Below are 22,135 nucleotides of genomic sequence, written 5' to 3'. Positions count from 1 at the left end.
TGCCTGGCGCGTTATTAGGCCATACACAATTATTTCTAAAATAAATACAATAAATGTAAACAGACAAATGGTCACAACAGTGCTAATGGAGAGACTTCTCCATGTAAAGCAAGGCTGGAGACCTTTCTTCCAACAAAAGTCAACGATGTTCGGGAAAAAGCAAATCTATCAAAGACTGCAGAGAAGCGCAATGATGGAGCATGTTTTGATTAAAATAATCTGCTTCTCTAACCAGTTTCCATAGAAGAAAATTAGAGGTTTTTCTCTTTTGAATAATAAGGAAAATAAAAGGAGATTACAAAAAGCAGTTTTCTGGCAGCAACAAGGCATTAGGTAAATAGATGAGGGTACATCCCGCACCCTGGAATACTAGTGCATCATTAAAAACAATGAAGAGGAATATTTAACGTCACAATAAGATATGCATGTTACATTAAGTGGGGGGGGGGGGAAGCAAGTTACAAAGCAGCATATAAAATGCAATGACACTTTTGTGAGTAAAAATATTTATGTATATGCACTATGTTGAAAGCCTGGAAGGCTAGAGAAAATACCAGCAGTGGTACCTCTCAATGGGAAGGGATAGCGTAACTATTTTTTTTTCTTTTATGCTTAAGCCGTGTTTTCTAAATTTTCAACAATGCATATGTATTACTTATAATTTTTCAGTTAGATAAAGTATTACAAATATTTTGCAGGCATTCAAAACATTTCATAATAAATTCTGAAAAGGTTCACTCTTGTTTACATAACTAGAATTACATAATTCTACTCACTGTAAGACAGAATTACTGACTAATAGCTTTGACCCTGACTACGGGGAGAAAATGCAAATGCTTTGAAAATGATCTGCTGAAATCCCTAGAGATAAAAATCTGGTAAAAGATCTGAAAAGAAAAGGTTTGTCTGAGCCTGTAGCAATTTGGTTTCATACCCCGGGTAGTAACAAATATTACATTACCTTCAAAGATGCTTAATTGCCTTCAAACAGTGTGGAGTTCTAAGCTTACAAGTACGAATCGGCAATTCCAACTTGAATTTGGAACTTTTAGGTATTTTATGTGGGGATTCTATCAGGAGAAAAGCAGGTATACCTTAGACTTCTACAGGAGAGAGAGCAGCACCACGTGTAACAAGAGTACTGCCTACAGATGTGAAAACAATTTTCCTTCTGTTTAATATTTCTAGTTATAGAAGAAGGATCTTTGGAGTTTAAGAAGTACATCTTAGGGGAGGGAGGCGGCAGGCAATCACTTTCCCAAAAGTTCAGAAATGTGCATTATCACAGAATCTAGTGGGCAGCAAAAGTGAGTCTAGGCTGCTTGTTTATTCATAACTACAAGCACAGATACCACCACATCCTGACATTTGCCCCTCTTCCTTTGTCCCCAACATCCTTTTTTAAAAAATTTTTTTAAGTAGGCTCCAGCTGGGCTTGAACTCAATGTGGGGCTTGAACTCACAGCCCTCGGATCAAGACTTGATCTCAAGACTCTTGAGATCAAGGGTCATATGTTTAATCAACTGAGCCACCTAGGCACCCCTGCTTTTCTTTTCTTTTTTTTTTTTTTTTTAAGATTTCATTTATTTATTCATGAGAGACACAGAGAGAGAGAGAGAGAGAGAGAGAGGCAGAGACACAGGCAGAGGGAGAAGGAGGCTCCATGCAGGGAGCCCGATTTGGGACTCGATCCCAGGTTTCCAGAATCACACCCTGGGCCTAAGGCAGCGCTAAACCACCGAGCCACCCGTGCTGCCCCCCTGCTTTTCACCTCCTGATGATACTGGCACTTTCTAGTCCAGAGAAATGTTGATGCCCAGCCCCTTAATTCAAATCGCCACAGACCTACTGGGTTAGGCCACAATGATCACACATGATCCCTCCCCAGGAAGTATAAATGGCATCCTTTTCTTTGGGGCTAACAAGCATCAAGGGTCAATAATTTTAAGTGAAAAGGGAAGAAAGGTAGAGGAAGATAAAAAGTACATTTTATGTTATCAAGATAAGAACAAACATTCTCCAGCTAGTATCACAAAAACAAATGACAAGCATTGGCGAGGATGTAGATAAAAAGGAACACTTGTGAACTGTTGGTGGGAATATAAATTGGTGCAGCCACTATGGAAACAGTACGGACATTCATCCAAAGATTAAAAATAGAAATTCCATATGATCCAGTAATTCCACTGCTGGGTATTTACCCAAAGAATATGAAAACACTAACTTGGAAAAATATATGGGATCCCTGAGTGGCTTAGCGGGTTTAGCGCCTGCCTTCGGCCTGGGGCATAATCCTGGAGTCCCAGGATCGAGTCCCACGTCGGGCTCCCTGCATGGAGCCTGCTTCTCCCTCTGCCTGTGTCTCTGCCTCTCTCTCTCTCTCTCTCTCTCTTTCTCTCTGTGTCTCTCATGAATGAATAAAATCTTTAAAAAAATAATAAAATTCTTAAAAAAAGAAAAAAGAAAAAATATATGCATCCCTACGTTTATTGCAGCATTATTTACAATAGCCAAGATATGGAAGCAACTCAAGCATCTATCAATAGTTAAATGCATAAAAATGTGACATGTGTGTGCATATATATATATATATATATAGTCTCTATACAACAATCTTTTTTTATGGCTGAATAATAATGGAGTATTATTCAGCCATAAAAAAAAGATCTTATCACTTGCAGCAACATGGATGGATCTAGAGGGTATAATGCTAAGTGAAATAAGTCAAGATAGAGAAAGACAAATATCATCTGATTCCACATATATGTCTAAAAAAAAACCAAAACAAATGTACAAAACCAACCAACCAGAGACAGACTGATGAATTTAGAGAACTGTTGGTTGCCAGAGGGAAGGAGGGTGGGGAGATACATGTAATAGGTGAAGGGGATTAAGAGGTATAAACTTCCAGTTATAAAATAGGTAAGTCACAGGGATGAAAAGTACAAGCATAGGCAATATAGTCAGTGATCCTGCGACAACTTAGTATGGTGACAGAGAGTAACCACACTTACCATGCTGAGCACTGCATAATACATAGAATTGTGGAATCACGGTTAAATATCTGAAACTAATATACATACTACTGTATGTCAACAGTATTTCACTTAGGAAAAAAAGGACAGTCTCCTTCCTTTTACAAACAGCACTGCTCGCCTCACAGACCACTGGGTAAATAACAAAGAAGGTCTTGCCCATCCTATATGAAGGCACAGCCAGGCAAGGTACACATACATGGATAAAGATGCACACTGAGGTAGGGGGAGCAGGGTTCGAAAGAAGGTGGATCAGGGTTGTATGGAGACTATAAATCAGAACTACCATTTGACCCTAACCCCCCCGCATCCTAGCCAAATCCAGAAATGAAAGCTTAAGAGGATAAATGACTTGTTCAAATTTATATTACTTAGAATTATAGAGACCTGACCCAAGTCTCCAGAAATCCCACCCAACCTCCGAGATTATTCTTAAAGAAAACAAAACAAAACCCACTTTTAAAAACACAAACACACACGCAGCCAATCCCAGCAATGACTGGGTTACATAATAAGGAAAGGACATTTAAATGGCTATTCCTGTGAGGAAAATCTAAACACGTTAAAATACATTAAATAAGGCAGTGAAGAATGGAGGACGCTCTCAGGCAGCCAGCCTGTGATCTCGTGTGGGTTCCTTCATGGAGCCAGGAAGAACAAATATGAGGGGCCTGGCAGCCCAGCTCCCTTGGAAGAAAGCACAACTCATCCCCCAAAACTCCCATTTCTCATTTCCTTGGGCATCTCTCCTAGGGAGAACCAGGTTGGGGGAGGCTTCCAGGGTCTACCAGAATTTATGGGGAACAAATTACCTTTTCACTGTCAATGTGGACAACATCTTTGGCTCCAGGATCTTCCTCCCACAGTGGGGGCCCTTTTGGATCCTTCAGAAAGGCCACTATGGACTGAGGAAAGAAACAGAGAAAGGAAAACTCGGTTTATATATATTCTTTAAAGATTTTATTTTTTTTTTCTTTTTTTTTAATTTTTTATTTATTTATGATAGTCACAGAGAGAGAGAGAGAGAGGCAGAGACACAGGCAGAGGGAGAAGCAGGCTCCATGCACCGGGAGCCCGATGTGGGACTAGATCCCGGGTCTCCGGGATCGCGCCCTGGGCCAAAGGCAGGCGCCAAACCGCTGTGCCACCCAGGGTTCCCTAAAGATTTTATTTAGTTATTTGACAGAGAGAGCACAAGCAGGGTAGACCCCAGGATCCCAGGATCACTACCTGAGCTGAAGGCAGACGCTTAATAGACTGAGCCCCCCAGACACCCCAGGAAAACTCATTTTAGCCAGGCAAAGAGGAAAGTGGGGAAACCAGGAACCTAAATGGTAGGGGGGCGCTGCCATCACTGGTGAGGGCCCTAAAAATGCACCCCCACCACCGCCACCAAAATTTTCAGCCGTGTGACACCTTACTCTGGTCAGCTGATCCACACCTCTGCTTCTTCATGGACAGAAAAGAGATTTGAGACAATTCACCAGCTTATTCAGTGAATTGCTTCGACTAGGTCTCATCTCCAGGAAGCTCTCTGGTCAATTTGAATAAAGGCCTTCAGTCCTGTCCAAGGGCTCCACCTTCATGCACCAAACCTGCCAATCGCACAAGCAGGTAAGCACACCTACTTGTCGCCTGCTCGGTATTTTGTGATGTAAACTGGTTTGGTAGCATGTCAAATCCTGCATGTTCTGTGGGGCTCAGGCCGGAGAGCCCCCGGGCAGGGTGCTCAACTCTGTGGCTGCCCGGTTGTTGTATTTCTCTCCCTGAAGACCCTCCTTCTAGAGGCTCAGGATGAAGATCTGATAAAGACCTTCAGGTTAAAGGGCTTAACTAGCCTTTGTCCTGTGGACAGCCGACACAAATCTCACTCCCTCTGGGGAAGATGCACGTGGGGCGGGAAACGGGGCCCATGTCCCTCCACTGCCCTCGGCCCCTGCCACACTTCACTGGTCTAGGACAGAAATGGCATTCCCTTCCCTCAGATAACCACTCTGGGAAACGGTGCTCCTAGTTTGTGAGGGCCAGGAAAGAGTACCAGAAACCAGTCAACCTCCATCCCTCCAACCTTGACCTCCATGTCAACACACAGAGCCCCTCAGTGTCCAATTTGATACAAGATTCTGTGACTTCTTGTCCACTTAATCAAGCTCCAATGAGCAGATGACAAAGTGTGATGGGAGGGAGGTAGGCTGAGGTGAGACAAGGAAACACCCTCTCAGCGAGGCTGTCCACTCAGCCCATCCCCTGGTCACACACACACAGGACCTCAGTGAGGCCTATTAAGTTCTGGAAACTTCTGTTTGGAAAATGCTACCATGGAAGAATGGGAGACAGGTAAGGTTTTGTAGAATTTCATTCAGGTAATGGTCCCTGTTTGTCCAAATGGAGCCAGGAAATGCCTCCTGGGAAGAGAAAAAGGGCCATTTCCACCATGGCAAAGGCAGACATGCCTCTCCTCTGTCCCTGTCAAAGCTTCACTGCGACAATATAAGCCAAAACGGAGCTGTCAGGGCCTCCTGAAACCTATGCTCACCCACAGCTGCAGAGGCACCTGCCCGCCTAGGCCATGTGAAAAAGATGCTTCCAGGTGTCCACCTGTTTCAGAAACACCTGGTGCAGGGGTTCTCAATGCAGGGCCCACGGCAGCCTTCAGGAGTCTGTGAGACCCCAGACTCATACGAAAGCCGTACTTTATAGGTTACTTTGCTTAGCATTTACATTTACTCACATGACAACATTTTGCACTTACTTTATGCAAACAGATTGTTTCTAGGGAGAAGATCCATGCCTTTCAGTAAATTCTCAGTGGGATTAGGAACCCGAAGTAGGTTAGGAACTACTGTTCTCAGGGGGCTCCCGTCCACATACCAGCATGAGCTGAGTTAAAGGCTGAGCACCGTCTCCCATTCCCCCACCACCAGCCCCTCCTCAGCATCAGGGTAAAAAGACACCTCTTCTAATGTAATAACTGAAATAATCATACTTGCTTTTCAGGTGAAGATTATTCTGATATTTAACTGAAGTTGAATAGTCCCATCCACAGGTTCTCTACAAATTAGCCTGACCGACAAGATCTTAGGTGGAAAAGTCTACAGGGAGCAGCATCTGGAATGCCTCACTCCCTCCCTCAGTCATCCTGTTCTGGGTGCTCGGAATCCCAGGGAAATGGCCCCACACTCACATCTTGGTTCTTGGGACATCTTGGTGGCTTGGGAAGCCACACTCACAGCTACACGGCCTTGGGAGACAGTCATCAGAGGGTCATCTGAATTTTGGTTTCCAGGCACCTCTGGTCCTCACCACTTACATGTAATAAGGATTTTGCTGCACAGACTGCTGACCAGCAAAAGGGCACTTACACAGGAAGTTCACCCTCTTTACTCTCATTTGTCTGGCCTCTGGCTTCTTTAGGGGCCACAGTGCAGTGACTATGACCGGGTCCCTGCCAAATCTTCCAGCATGACAGCAACAACAGCCAGAGCATGAGTCTGCGACCACGTGCCCAATCCTGCAAGGGACTCCTCTGTCTCTCTGGACATCAAGGCCCAGGGGGATCTCTGAGAAGAAAACCAACCTGTGACCAAAAATGGCTTTGTCTTGGCTGAATGAAGAGCAGAAGCCACCTGGCAGTCATGGGAAACACTATGCCACTTACTCTTGCCCTGGAGAACTCCAGGGACTCTACCCCAGTCCCTAATGGCCCTGTGGGCTTTGGGGACCCCAGGCCTAAGGATGTTCTCTTTCCACTAAAGACTCTGAGCCTGTCCAACCCTTACCCCTCCTCTCTAGCCTGTTGACGTGGAAACCACAGGAAGGATGCAGAGTGAGCAGATGCCACACACCTGGTCTTTGTAAGGGGGCAGACAGAGGCCAGGACCTGGCCTTCCCCACATAGGCAAGCTCAGCCTACCCGGGCTCTCTGCTCCTTCCCAGCTCCTACAGTTCTGAGCAACCGCTATTTCTTGCTCCACGATTCCAGGACAGACTATTCAGAGGGAGCCACTAAATGTACACTGAGCACAAGCTCCAAAACCAAGCAAAAAGGCCCCAATCCCACCTTCCATCACCACACAGCACTTCCCCCACCCTGCCCAGCCACACCTTGTTCCTGGGGAGCACTCAGGCCCTCCCAGGAAGGACTTCAGCTGACGTCTTAACACAGAATAAGAGGCTTAAGCAGCTCTAGTCGGCAGAATTTTCTCTAAGTGTCTAAGTGGGTGTTAGGATGAGTAATCAGGCTGAGTCTGTATAAGGTAAAAGCTGTAGCGACTTAAAAAAAGAACGAGTGCTGGTGGATAAACAGGAAACGACCAGGGAGCTGAGGAAGAAGGGCAGAAGAGCGGGGTGCTGACGGCTGTGCAGACAGATGGACAGACAGGAAAGAATGGAGCCGGGGAGACAGAGGAGCGTGGGGTCCAACCCAGCCTGCGGCAGAGCAGGAGAGTCTGAAAAAGTAGGTTCCGCCTATGCTGGGAACAGAAGAAACAGGCGGCCCCCAGCTGGGGCAGGGGAACGCCGCCTTGACCAGACACAGGAGAAGCCTGGTCTGATAGGCCGAATGGGTACGCCAAAGGGGGAGATTCCAAGGGCCAGAGAAGGATGCGGGGTGGGGCCGCTGCTTTGTGGTAACAGCACTTGCAGGTCACAGGTCCCCCACACCTTCTTCGTTGATGCTTTTCTCCATCTACTTCTAAATTGGATCTGTAGCTCGGTGACATCGGCGTGTCACCTGAAACAAGCTGCATCAGCTGACAGGTGCCAACCTGCCTGTGTCCCACTCTGGGCTAACCTGGGCACAGCAACCCCCACCCCCACCCCGCCGCCTCGGACAGCCAGTATAGACGCTACCTCAGAGTTGAGGGGGGGCTTCAGGCCAGGGCAGAGGGAGACCCAGGCCTCTGGAAGGGGAGAGACCCAACGTCAGGTGCCTCGCCGGATGACTGCTGATAGATTCACCCACTTATCTACAAGGCCGGTCATCCTCACTGTGTTAGCAGTTACAAACTTTTCCAGCTATTCTGCTGACACGTGCTCTGGAGATAAGAATCCCTCAGGTCATTTGGAAGAGCTATCTGCACAATCTGCCCTTCCTTCTCTCAGAGAGAACCTGCCAGGCTTTTGGCATCCGTTCAGACTCTACCTCTGCTGAGAATGAGGGAGGTAAATTTACCTTAAATGTCACAGCTCGGTTATATTCAGTATGAAATGCACCATCCCTGTCAAATGAGGAGAAAAAGGTGTTAACTTTAAGAATGGTTGTGAAGATACATACCTTTGGTTTCCTGCAGCATCTTAATAACATTCAGCTATTGAACACAGTTCAGGATTTAAAAGGAAAAAAAAAAAAAAGGAAACTGTAAACACAGGGAAAAAAAAAATCATTCTGAAATAAAATTAACCTAACTAAAAACCACCCTTCACAGGAATACCAATGAAAGCTCTCAGCACTTACTTGAAAATTGGAAATGCCCACGTGTACTTACTGGTAATGGAATAATTCAACCTTTTTGTCCTTTGGGCTCAGGTCAACTTTCATCTTCTTGCACAATTTTCTACTCTCGGCATCACTGAAAGACACGAATGTCGGGAACTGTTTGTTACCTGAGGTCCTCAGGAAGGTGTTGACAGAGTAAAACCTGCTGGTGCCCAATGAAAGCCTGGTATCTTGGAATTCTCAATAGCGGTAAGGCCCTGACTATAGACAGGCATTCAGAGACCCGGAGGAAGGGGAGTAGCCAAAAGGACACGGGTCAAGAGACACACAGACAAGGATGTATCACTACATGCGAGGGGCAACAGGGACAGCTCTGGACAAAGCAAGTCTCCAGAAGCCTAGTGAGTAGACAGCCCATTCTAAGAAGAACAAACTACAGTACAGATCTGCGGCTCCCCATCCTCGCAGCTCATCAGAATCACCTGGGGGTGTTTAAAAAAATACTGATTAACCCTTCCCTGATCATTACTTCAGACTCTCTGCCTAAGGCCCAAGCAAGTTTGGTTTTTTTTTTTTTAAAGCAGCTCAGTTTTTATTTTTTTTATTTATGATAGTCACAGAGAGAGAGAGAGGCAGAGACATAGGCAGAAGGAGAAGCAGGCTCCATGCACCGGGAGCCCGACGTGGGATTCGATCCCGGGTCTCCAGGATCGCGCCCTGGGCCAAAGGCAGGCGCTAAACCGCTGCGCCACCCAGGGATCCCAAGTTTGGGTTTTTTAAAGCTCAAATGTGTGCCACAGGCCACCTGCTATATGCCGTCTGACCAGGATAAGAGGAAAACATTCTACAATGCTGACGGGGATACGAAATCTGACCGGGTATTGACAAAAGCCAAAGGGAGAAAGGAGAAAGCTTCAGTGAAGTGCCGCGTCTGCAATATGTACACTCCTGCAATTCTCCTAATAAGAAATGTCTGTCTGGTGCCATTGACTGTTTACAGAGTGCTCGTGCCTAATCTCATCTAACTTGGTTTCCTTCCTGTTAGATCAATGGATCTCAAAACATGGTCCCCGGACCAGCAGCATCAGCACCACCCAAGTTAGAAATGCAAATTCTCAGCCCCATTCCCAAACCTACTGAATCACGACTCTGCGGGTACCTGAGCAACCACGTTTCGGGGAGCCCTCCCGGCGATCCTGCTGCTTGCCACTGTCCTGGCTCTGGCTCTTGCTCCTCACCTCAACCTCAACAAGGTTTGGCTTCCCCTGTGGCCTCCATCAGCCCCTCAGTGACCCCATCTGTCTCATGGCTTTCCTCATAACCTCACCATACTCGGCCAAGTCTGCCCAATGGCCAGCCAGGGGCAGCCAGCTACCCTGCCCGTGCAGGGCCCTCTCTCCGTATCACTGAGCATGGGCTCGGTGAGGGTATCTCAGCCACTGGTCTCCACTGGTCCCCTCTGACTAAACCACATGAGAAACTTTTCCTGCCAGGTATGACAGCCGCTTAAGGAAGTCCCTTCATCTCCCACCTGTTCACATACCTTGCCACCTTCTACAGCCATCGGCTTCACCACCTTCTACAGCCATCGGCTTCACCAGCCCCAGTACAGACAACTTAAACCATTCAGCTCAATTCTAAAAGCAACACTCATCAATGGACCAAGAAAGTCATGGAACAGCATTTTAAGTGTAACAATGCACTTTGCAAATTCAAGAAGCCTGTCTTACTGGAGAGGTATGTGTGGGTCAGAGAGGGGCCCACCTTCCTGCCCCCACCCCAACACAGGCCCAGGCTTTTCCCTCCCTGTTTAGTCCTACCTGGAGTAGCCACCACTGCAGCCACTGCAGCTTCTGGCCCCAGAGCCTGGCAAACAGCAGGGACTCAAAAGAAATGCATGATGAATTCCAAAAGGACAAACTAATAACTAGGAAATGGTTGCTCCCCCAAGATGGCGAGGGCACTTAGAGAAAGGGAATCTAGAGAGAAGGGATCAGCGGGGATGGGGAGGAGATCCATATGGGCCAGGAGGACACATCAGAAAGCCCCAGGAAAGGCAGCCCACGGAATCCAATTGCTGGAAACTCGTACCCTAAAGCCCAGCGGGGAAGCCATACCTGCCTCCACTGACAAGAGCTATTATTTGCCCTGCCCGCAGAGGCTCTGCGGTGAAGCCAGGCTGACAGGCAGTAGGTATGTTTGCAAATGACTGCATCTAAGGTGCCCTTTCCCTGCCTGAGCTAATTCCCCAGGAGAGAGGACTCCACTCGGGATGTTTACAACTGCTCACTTGGCGCTTGCCTTGTCCAGCTTTGTTCTGCTGCGCTCAACTGTTTCTGGGTGAGCACCTGCTGTTCATCCAGCTGCAACAAGAAATAGTGGCTGGGGCAGGAATCGATCTTGAGCATCCCAGGCCTCCTTCAGCCCCATCCTAGCACCCGGAAGGGGCACCCAACCAGCCTGCTCACACTGCCACACCCGAGCGGGCCGCTCAGACTTTGCAAGGCAGCCAACCGAGGGGAGAAGCGCCACCCCATGCTGGCTCTCTTCCATCCCACCTGGCTGCCAGCCTCTTCCTGTGACTTTTACGAAGCAGAGGGAGGAGGGACCGGGTTCAGAATCATTCCAACTCCAATCCCTGCCTTCATCTGCCAGAACCTGCTCCAAGGGAAAGTCTCGCTGCTACAGCTGTAGGTCCCTGGTGAGCTCAGGACAGGCCTGGGGCTAAGACTCCAAAGCAAGCGCCTCAGCTGAGTGGAGCTGGGAGGGCACAGAGGTTCTCCCGCCTGTTCCTCAGCATGGACCTCCAGCTGCAGGTCTGGCTCAGCCTGTAGCCCCCACTCCAGTTAAGTGAGTCACAGCTGTCTCTGCCACAGGATTCCTTGTTGCAGACTCAGCACAACCCGCTTCCCTCTTGGGGTTAGGACATTTTCCAAGGATTCCCTCTTCTCTCCTGCTCCAGACACACACACAAATACACAGACATCAATGCTTATAATCCTGGAGAGGTCTGTGAGGAGGTGGCTTTCTGGCCCATCTAAGCACCTCTGGCCCAGACCTCCCACAGGCCCGCACTCCCTTCTCCCGCTGTCTTTCTGTCCGCAGCAGTGCGTCTCCACATCTGACCGTGTCCACTGTCACCCCCATCAGAAATGTCTGCTCCGGGAAGGTGAGGGCTTTGTTTGGTTCAGAGCTGGTTCTGCAGGGTTAGAGGCAGCTGGCACATAGCAGGTGCTCTCTACGTAGCCTGAGCGAGTGAGTGAGTCAACGATGATGTCTTAAGGCTCTACACACCTCTGGCTTTCTGGGCTCTGTCTCCTGAACACCAGGAGTCCTGCCAGGTGACAATTCCTAATAGTACTTTCTCTGACTGGCTCCCCTTCCTCCTGTTTCTCTGAGTATGTGTGCGTATGCCTGTGCATGTGCACACACGCAGGTGCTAATTGTTCGGTACAGACAATAAAAGTTTTAGAGTTCAAGAAGGGAAGTGAAACTACCCAAGCTCAGGACCTTAAAAGGATCTGGGTTGGTAGATTAAGCACGACTAATTGATTTATTGGCTACCTCCCTCTCTACCTCCCTTCCACAGCCAGGGAGTGAGGCTATGGGGGAAAAAGGCAGGGAGACAAAGGCAGTGATCAGGGAAATGAGAGGCTTTGTTGGAAGGCAGAAGGAGGGAGGAAACCACCATGGATCCCAGAGAGTGGACTGCCATGCAAAGGCCCTTGCTGCCAGTCCCCTGACCGTGCGGCAAGAACCAGCCAGACTGTCTGCTAGGGAGGCTGGAACCCTGCCTTGGGTTCCATCGGCCTGTTTACTCACCCTGACCTGCTACATCCTATCCTGCCCCAACCACCTGGGCCCTTCTCTACACAGAATGTGGAGGGAAGATTCCAGGGGCCTATACACACTTCCCTCCCCACCCCCAGCCCAGGGAGACAAAGACTCACACACGTGTATTTGTACGAGCACGGCATGGCTGCTGCAGGTGCATGGGGCTGTGCTTTCAAGATCTTTGTGTACAGTCACGGTCATCCAAGAGGCTGGCCACTCCCACTCCAGGGAATTAGACCCACGGGTGAAAGCAAGGCGCTAGAGGCTCAGGGAGGGGAACCCTGCCTTTCCCAAGTCACAGCATATGGGACCAGAGGCTCCCTAAAGGAAAGGCCAGCTGCCAGCCAGAGGAACTGGTGGCTTCGAGATCTGGCTCTGTCATCAGCCAGCCTGTGACCTCTGGTGAGGCCCTTGGTTTCCCGAGGTGCAAAATGCAGGAGTTGTCCACATGAGGTGAACCGCACTTCCAATTCCCCTACAGCCTTCAGTACTACGAAAACATAAAGCAGGCTGCCTATATCGTGTAAGAGGCCAATCAGGAGCCAGACCACAGGACCGAGGATGGAGACTCAGAAAGAACTGAACCTCAGGCATCACCCTCCAGCCCCCAAACAGGGTCCTCGCTCAACTGGTGGGCAGCCACACACAGCAGGGCACGAGGCAGAGCAGACTTCTGGCCACGACATGCCTCTGGCTAACCTGGACTTTCTGGGTTCCGTTGTCCCATCAAAGCAGTAGTAAAATTTCTTTCTCGGGCAGCCCAGGTGGCTCAGCGGTTTAGCGCCGCCTTCAGCCCAGGGCATGATCCTGGGGTCCCAGGATCGAGTCCTACATTGGGCTCCCTGCATGGAGCCTGCTTCTCCCTCTGCCTGTGTCTCTGCCTCTCTCTCTGATGGACCCGTGGCCCCTGAGGGTGGACAGGTCAGGAAATGTAGGAAGGGCCTCACTCCTGAGACGTGAAGAAATGGGAGAGGACTAGGAGAGAGTGAGCAGGAAATGCTGTCAGAGTGACCGCTAGGTGCCACATCCCCAGGACAACCTGAAAGAACACAGCTGGAGGGCATGAGGCAAGAGACAGAGAACAGCCTGGAACAGCAGGGCCTTAAAGTTGGACCAGCCTTGGGGGTCACACAGCACCCTCGGATGAGAGACTTGGGACAACAGGGATCCTCCTGGGCTTGGCTGGTCTGTATGGAACCTACCTCCAGAAGACACAGAATGAAGGGACGCAGCACAGTTAATAAAAGGGACGGGAATAAGAGAGTGGGGCGTGTCCTCTCCTCGCCCTCAGGCCCCCCACAGCCCAGTGGTTCTCAGGCTGGGCTCCTCAGCAGGGACATGGCCCCCCAACGAGCACAGGACAACGTGTCCGGGAGGCATGTGAAGCCACAGCATAAACGTGGCACTTCTCCTGGAAATCTGCTTTGTCCCCTGGTAAGTAATGTTAAACATGCTACCTTCAAGAAGAAGCAAATGCTACATTCAAATAATTTTTAGGAGAAAACAGAAGACTTCAAAATATGTTATGCCTGCCCTGGAAGGCCTCAAGTCTTAGATCTGGGAAGCCAGCACTGCTCCGGGGGTACTAAGCAGATGGGAAGAAGACGGCTGGGAAAAAGGAAAATGTGGCTCGGTGATGACCTTAAACCCTCAGGAAAAGCAAGCAGTCTCGGCCCAGTGAGAATCAGCCTCGGGAATTAGCATACCAGGCACAGCTCCTGCCTGCTGGCTCCAGCTCCGCTGCCCCGACAGCAGCGCTCCGCGCCAAGGCCGAGCCCGATGCCAGGCTGCAGGGCACGAGGGGAATACCAACTCCCTCGCACACAGCGCACTTCACAGCCGGACAACCACCACCAGCCAGCTCGAGCGTGGCTGCTGAAGTCTGAGCCAGGAGGTAGAGTGAGGGGAAGGGAGAGCTGACAAATCCGTGGACAGAAGCCAGACACCCTACAGACACCTCACAGCAACAAGCTACAGGGCCTGGGCCCTGGGAGAAAAACCCACACAGGGGGGTGCGTGTGTCTGCAGTCACATGCGCATGGGGATGGAGGGAAGAGCCAGAAAATCAAGGAAAAGAGGAAAAGAAATACTCGGATACAGAAGAGAGGGGGAAGACCAAAAAAACTGGGGGAGGCAGGGATCCAGAGATGGGTAAGAGGCAGCAGACACTATTAGGGAAGAGGGGAGGGAACAAAGCAGGAGAGAGGACAGCAGCTCAGAGGAAGGACAGGAGAGACATAAGGAACAGACACTCAGAACGGGGGGGGGGGGGGGGGGGGTGACACAGAGAAAGACCCCCCCGCCCCCAAAGACTGCCACATACGTACACGGATACACACTACACACCAAACCTGGCAGCTTCCAGGGTTTTCTGAACCAGCCTATTCAGAGATGGAGAGCAAACTGGAAGATTCAACTCCACGGTGCACGCAAGTTTAAACTGAGGCCCAGAGAGGGGCAGTGACTTGCCAAAGGTCCCACAGCTACCAGCCATCAGTCTAGCCTCAAAGCCAGGCCCCATGACTGACAGTCCTCCAGGTCCCACTGCATCTCAAACTCCTCAAGGGTCAGAGCAAAACACCCCGCGCACTGAGGCTGACTCTCTCATGCTCAGAACTTTCTTCAGGGGCATCCTCTCAACAACCAAGGGATCCTCATCCAAGAAAGTGCCACTGAAGAAGGCACGCACCATTTCTCCCCCTCGGCTGCTTCCGGGAACGCCCTGAACGATCCTGCCCAGATGAAAAGTAACAGTAAAAATGGGGTCTCACGTCTAAGCCATGTTCTAGAAAGAACTCCCACTTACTGGCTCCTCACCACAGACCTGGAAAGGCAGCAGAATGTGTACTATTGTCCCATCTACAGATGAGGGAACGTCCAAGGACACCGGGCTAGTAAGAAGCAGAGCTGACCCTTCAATCCAGGCCTCTGCCATTATTCTGCGTATCTTCAGACACTTTACACCAGAGCACTGTCTCCTTGCCCTGGAATGCCCCCTGTTCCCTTCACCTGTCCTTTAAGGGAGAAAAGCAGAGTGGGCTCTTCCCTCGAGACCTCCTGGTCACCGCCCCCCCCCCCCCCAAGCCCTGGCATCCTCATCCTAGCCTCCAACACTCTGCTGGCAAGGCAGGAGGCTCAGCTGGAAAGGCTGAGAGATGGGGAACCTCAGGAGGGCCCATGCGAGGGGCGGCTGAGCACCTGCTATTGCACAGCAGACGCTGGCTCCGTCCTACCTCCTCACTCCACTGCAGACGGCAAGAGAACGTGTTCCCAAGAGCGCTTCCGCCCATCCCCTGGGCATCTCGTTCAGACGCATAAACACAGACTGAACACATTAAGGATGGAGTGAGAGCTGTCACCGCTGGGGCCCGGGGTAATGCGGCGGGTTCCCCTAATGGTTCACAGAGCACGTTCAGAAGTCCAGGAGCAGGAGTGGCCGAGCAGGAGGGCAGAAGCAGCCCATGCCCTGCGGGACAGGAGCCCTGAATTCAGTCCCTTGGGCTGCTCTGGGAAGATCTCACTGCACCCTGCCTCTGACTTCAAACCTGGACACAGATACTCCTGCTCCCGACACAATCCATTAGTGCTCCATCATCCATCTACTTATCTAAACTATTCTTTTTTTTTTTTAAGATTTTATTTATTTATTAGAGACAGAGAGAGAGAGAGACAGACAGGCAGAGGGAGAAGCAGGCTCCATGCAGGGAGCCCAATGCGGGACTCGATCCGGGGACTCCAGGATCAGGCCCTGGGCTGAAGGTGGCGCTAAACCGCTGAGCCACCTGGGCTGCCCTTATCTAAACTATTCTAAAAGCCAGGTAACATTTCGGTTTATACTTCCTCTTAGAGGGATGAACTGAGGGGTGACTACATGGAACGGTCTATCCTTTTGTCTTCAGGTTAACTCTTTAAGCTCCATGGTGCCCCCCTAGATTTTCAGGATTATTTCTCCCATTGGCACTTTCATGGACTCCAGACATCAGGTCTCCAAGCAAGCCCTGAATTCTAATGTTCTAACCGCGGCCCATTCAGCCCTGCCCCTGCTGAGAGCAGAGCAGCACTGCTGCCTCCATCCATACCCATCAGGAGGGGACCCCGGGCTGTGCGGGCTGTGCACAGGGCCCACACCACAGGGGGCTGCCTGCAGGGAAAGCCAGAGCACTTCAAAGACCAGGTACTCAAAGGTCTTTGCCCCAAATTATAACTCTACTTTCACTGTGATGCTTTTCTCAACCTTTCCAGGCAGAAAAAAGTGACAGCCCTCACACCCGTAGCCTCCATTGACTGCACTTCTCACGTGGACTGTAATCACTGGGTTTGGAGTCGGCTTCCTCCTTGCACACTGAGCTCCTGAGGATACTAAGCACTTAGGAATGTTGCAGGTGAAGGCAGCAACCACACCAAAGCTCTTCTTCCCATTTCTGCCACCTGCACGCCTAAGAACTTCCTGTGATGAGGCTCTATCAGACAGGCAGGAGTAGTGGCATCTCCAGATATGGAGCTTCCAAAGTGCCCCGGCCCCTCTAGAAGGCTCTGTCACTTTGCCCATCACACAGTGCACTCCTGGTAAAATGTGGGAGACTGAAGACAAACCTAGGAGACGAGGACACTCTTAGACCAGCTGTGAACTAGAACTGACCACTGGCCAGGACCTCACCAAGGGTCTGGTGAGAAATCTCCTCCACTAAACTGGTGTTTGAATAAACTAGGAGGTGCGAGGCCAGAGAGAGGGGTGCACACGTGCACACACACACACACGCCTACAGCAAACACCACTCAGCTGAGACTTCTCCTGGTCTCATTCAGCGCTTTGTCAAAATATCACTCTCTGTTCGATTCTCTCCAATCATGGGCAGGACGACCTTGAGGGCATCAACTTCTAAATCCGTGCATCCCAGAAGTTCACTCACAAAACGGCCATTTAGAATTCAGATTGAAGGGGAGGAAGGCAGCACTGGAGGGGGGCCCTAAAGTTCAGTTAACCCACAGGCTGGTGGCCGGGCTGTGGCTCAGGCAAGAACAGCTTCAGGAAAGGTTAAGAAGCCCTTTGTAGGCCATCCAGGAAAAGAACTTTTCCCACCGCAGAAACCATCTCTTCCCTGTACTAACAAAAATGTGGTATTTTCCTTCCCCCCTCCTTTTCCCAGGCCCATATCCCTGATAAACCCTAAGTCCAGGTGAGAGCTGGAGCTGGACACAGTGACCCTGGAGACACTTCCAGGCCTCAGTCAGAAGCGGATGTAAATGCTGATATCCACCAAGTCCACAGCGCCTTGTATCCAGTAGGTGCTCAAACATACAAGGGACAAACCTGCTCTCAGTTGCTGCTTTTCCTAAGCTCATTCACTGTCTACGTGCCTTCTGTACTTAGGCCAACCAATACCAAACCGGGAGCTAATTATATAACAAGGTGGTGTGGGTATGTGCACGCGCACACACACGGTGCACTAATCACAGAGAGACGTGGAAATCATTCCTAATGACTGACCGGAAAGGGAAGCTGAGCACACCCTGGACTCCAACTCCCACACTCAGAAGAATCGGAGGAATTCCATCAAGAGCCCCCTTCCCACACGGAGAAGGAGCCCCCGCCCCTTCCTACGGACACCTTCCCGTGGGCTGCTGTTTGATCCTAACACCTTAACACTGACGAGAAAGTCTCCGGGAGGAGGGAGGAGAAAGGGGAGGAGAAGGAGCGGGCTGTGCTGGCACCGGGATGGGACAGGCAGGGCGGGCAGGGGGACGCAGGTCAGAGGAGAGCGCTGGGAGGGCAAAGCCACCTGTCCAGCACTGATCCAGTGGAGCCACCTCAGCAGGCAGGCAGCAGCCCCTCCGACTAGCTGATTGCACCAGGGTTGTGCTGTGGGCACTGGTGACTTCTGTTAATGACCCGGGCTGGGTGTAAAGCCCATGGTTCTTGCGGCGGACCCCTCCCATGCAAGCCCACGAGGTGACCCTGAAAATAACCTTGCCTCTCTGGGCATCGAGTCCCCCTCTATAAAACAAGCCCCTCTGGGAAGAAAAAAAATCAAGTGACACAGGACAACAGAGTAACAAGTAAAAGCAATGTGGAAAAAGGGAAGAGGGGTGGGGCTGGAAGGAACAGGTGGGAGAGCCAGCACCGCCCCCTCTCCAGTCCATGGGTGACCCGGCAGGAAGGTGAGAGAGGCTTTCCCACAGCAATCTTTGGGTCACACCCCGTCCTCCCTACCCCACCCTCCAAATCCCCCCAAGGACGCCCTGCCCCCCAGCCCCACGCCCCGTGGCCCCAGGACATACCCACAGTCTACCCAGCAGATGGTGCCTTGTCCTTTCACTGCCTGGGCCACAGTGGATAATAACCTGAGATGACTTTCAGCTGCAGCCTCTGTAAAAAAATAAAAATAAAAATAAACATCTGTGCCCAAGCATACTAGGGCCACCCCTGCCATCCTCCCTTAGGGGCAAGGAAGGATGGAGACGCCATCCCGGAAGGGAGGTCCCGAGCACCAGTTAAAACACCAACCCTGGGATCAACAGTCCGTGAGAACTCTTCTCAGAAACCCCCTATTCCTGCCAGCCTCCGGACCCCTCCTCACAGACACGGAGCGCCCAACCCACCCCTCCTTTACGCCACACCTCACACCCTACTCTTCTGAGAATCTCTCAGCCAGATCCTCAACTCTCAGTAGAATCTCTGACTCATTACTTTACTCTGTCCCATTACTGGGACAAATTGGGAAAATTCTATAACCAAACGATTATAATTCTATAATGTAGGGAACAAGTTTGCCAATCCCACACTCCTCTGTCCTGGAGCCCAACCTGGGAGCAAGAGGAGGGACCAGATCCTTCCCTTTACCTGTGCATCACCTCCTCACCTCCACCGGGGCTCAGTACAACCTGGTGGTTAAATGAGGTTTATATGTGACACTAGTCTCAGGTGGACCAATGTCAAGCGTACCCAGTCATATTTCACAGCCCATTTGCCCAGAAGCGACAGAAGGGCCAGCCCAGTACCTGGAGGGTCAGCGGCAAAAACACGCACTATGTCTTGGGGCTGGGTGGAGTGAACACACAAAAAGGAAGTTTTTCATTGGTCCAGGCATTTGGGCAAAGCCCTGGAAGCTACAGGAGGAGGACAGGTCCTTGGGGATGGAGCCTCGTGGCCAGGATCTCAACACTGCCAGCTTGCGAGGGTGCTGCTGCAGAGCGGCTGTGGCCAGTGTGGTACCTTATCCCATCATACCTGTGCGCTCACCTGAAGGGCCGACCACGCAGACCCTGGTGGGGAGAGCAGGTCGGCTGCCTCCCCATTCAAAAACCATAAGGTACATTCCAAAGCCGAGCTGAAATGATGTCTGAATTATTTGCCTCCACAGATCTCCTTTTCTAGTGTGGATAATGGCAGCTGTTTGTGAATACACAGCATGCTGAGCCTTTCATGGAAGTGAACAAAAAGCATCTTTCTAGAGACCTGCACGGAGCCAGTCAAAGGGGGCGCTCCCAGGAACCCCCACCAGCACAGCTGGAGGAGGGAGCGCAGCAGAGGTGCGAGAAGCCATCGTTCCAGGGCTCATCCGGGCTCAGACCTGGCTCAGCGGGGCAGGGAGGGAGGCTGAAGTAGAGCTGCATGAAGTACCCCCTCCTAGGGGAAAGGGAGGCCCTGCTTGGGAGGATGGGAGTGGGAGAAAATCTAGTCACCGCACTGCTCCAAAAGCCCACTGAGGGTCACGTGTCTGGCTGCAGGCCGGGGCAAGGAGGTGGGAAGGTCCGGCCACCCAGCAGTGCAAGGCAGAGAGGAGCCCAGGAAGCCCCAGAAGCCCCAGAAGCCCCACTGCCAACAAACCAGCCAGTGGCTGGGTGAGGGGCAGAGGAGAAAGTATGAGTGATCCAGGCCCTGCGTCCTGCCCCACAACTACCATAATCATTTCCTGATCTGAGAGCCCTCCCGTCACTGCAGGATTAATATATTTCTTCCTACCCTCCAGCAGAGGAAACAAGGTAGGGCCAGCACAGAGGACCAGCTCTATCATCTACGGGCTGCTAGATCTCAGACGAGTCAGCTAGTCGCCATCTGCCTCAGTTTCCCCACTGGTAAACTGGACGCTATCTGACAACTTGTGGTGCCTCCCACACCAAATGCTCCAAACGGGAGCGTGTCCCAGGAATTCCCTGCAGAGTCTGTAAGATGATGAGCTTCTCTGACGGGACCTTCCCAGAGAAGGAACTGAGCGTGTTTCTGCACTGGCATCCACCCAGCTCCCCGAGCAACCAAAGGGGGTAGCCATGCTTATTCAGGGCCCTGCACCCCAGGCCTCAGGAGCAACTCTGCTGCTCCCTTGCCTCAATTTCCCCCTATTCCTGACAGCAGAGAAATGCTAGAAACATGCTAGCCTCCCAACAACCACCTCAGGAAGTATGTGCCAAGCCCTCAAAAGGGCAAGAAGTAGCAAGTGCCAGGGCGCTCAGAGGATGCAGGCTTCAGGGAAGACACACGTCCAAAACATCCATCAGCCCCTAGTGCCAATGAGTGTCGAGGATGAGCTGCCAGGGAGAACTGTGCCCGGAACTGGCCCAGCCACTGGCTGTTGCTTCTCCAGGGCACAGAAAACTTGGCATCCTTAGGAGCAGTGAAAACACTTAGCTCTGCTGGAACAACATCAACAGTCAGATGTTCAAAGTCGCAGCCAAGAGCTGAGCAAACCACTCTCCATCCACTATGCCCCTGCCAGCCTCAAGGTCAGCAGAGGCCAGCCACTGCTCCTACCCCCGCTCAAACTGCTCTGTCTGTTCCTGGAGCCCACTGCAAACTCACTCCCACGTTCTGACCCCAAAGGGGGACAGACGGGGACCAGGCAGGGCCAGGGCTGCCAGCCTGGGTGCATACTCCCAAGCCTGGGACCAATTCAGCTGGCGACAGGCCAACCCAGTCAGTTCATCAACAACTCTGGCGATGCATGCCCCATGCTGGCCGGCCCATACCTGGTCAGGAAACCACAACATCCAACCCCAGTGACCACCATCCTCCATCCCTCTTCACACACACCCTCTCCCTCGTGAGGTAGTGAGAGCCCCAGAGGCTCATCCTAAGAGAGAATGATTATAGGGAACTGAAACGGCCTCTCAGGGATCCAAAACAGACAGAGCAAACACCCCCTGGTGCCTCTGCCTCATCTGGGGAAAGCTGACAAGCCTGATGATCTTCAGGCCCTCCCTGAGTGGTTTCTAGTCCTCAGGTCTCTGCCTCCCACCTGTGCCCCGAACCCAAGCCATCCCATCCCCAAGGGATGACCCCTCAAGGCCAGGATGGGGACTCACCAGATTTGGAGTAAAGCACCAGCACATTATTCCGGGTCCTGAGAAGTTTTTTCAAGTCCTTGGGGTCAGAAATTCTCTCGATGAGTGAGGAGACCTTTGTGGAGGACAGCCACACTGGCAGGACCACCTGGGGATCAAGAAGCCAAGGTCCGTGAGCCCCAGCTTCCTGCCAGGCCCCAGGAAGAATGGGTGCCTATAGACATACTGTCTAGAACACACTTTACTTCAGAGGTATGAGGGCACACCAACTCTTCTCAGGACACTGTATCAACCTTTCTACCTTATCCCCTCTCCAAATCACCAACAACTTTCCTCCCGGACACTGCCCAGCCCATTCCCAGTCTCCAACTCACTACTCTTCTTCAGGCACTTTTATAAAGCTGTATGGGCTGCATATTACACAAGGATGCTGCATGGACATACCTGCCACCCACTCAATCCAGAACACTCTGGGAAGTCAATATCTGTACTCCACACTGACCCCATCACCATATACCAGAGCAATGTGAAAACTGCATCCCACCTAGA

The 22,135-nt window shown here is 51.1% G+C and overlaps 1 protein-coding gene across 1 annotated transcript in view; it reads right to left on the bottom strand.

Annotated features, from left to right (window-relative positions):
• The window catches only part of PDIA5 (protein disulfide isomerase family A member 5), a 93,360-nt gene that overhangs the window by 51,806 nt on the left and 19,419 nt on the right, over positions 1–22,135 (bottom strand). Inside the window, exons 2-6 of the mRNA XM_072725135.1 lie at positions 21,608–21,734; positions 18,587–18,674; positions 8,523–8,606; positions 8,210–8,255; positions 3,849–3,941 (exon numbers count right to left, since the gene is read on the bottom strand). Of these exons, the coding sequence (XP_072581236.1) occupies positions 3,849–3,941; positions 8,210–8,255; positions 8,523–8,606; positions 18,587–18,674; positions 21,608–21,734 (438 nt within the window). The remainder of the gene's footprint in view (positions 1–3,848; positions 3,942–8,209; positions 8,256–8,522; positions 8,607–18,586; positions 18,675–21,607; positions 21,735–22,135) is intronic.

The sequence above is a fragment of the Vulpes vulpes genome, chromosome 1, assembly GCF_048418805.1.
Source record: "Vulpes vulpes isolate BD-2025 chromosome 1, VulVul3, whole genome shotgun sequence".
Taxonomy (NCBI): Eukaryota; Metazoa; Chordata; class Mammalia; order Carnivora; family Canidae; genus Vulpes; species Vulpes vulpes.
This window is presented reverse-complemented; position numbering and strand designations above follow the sequence as displayed.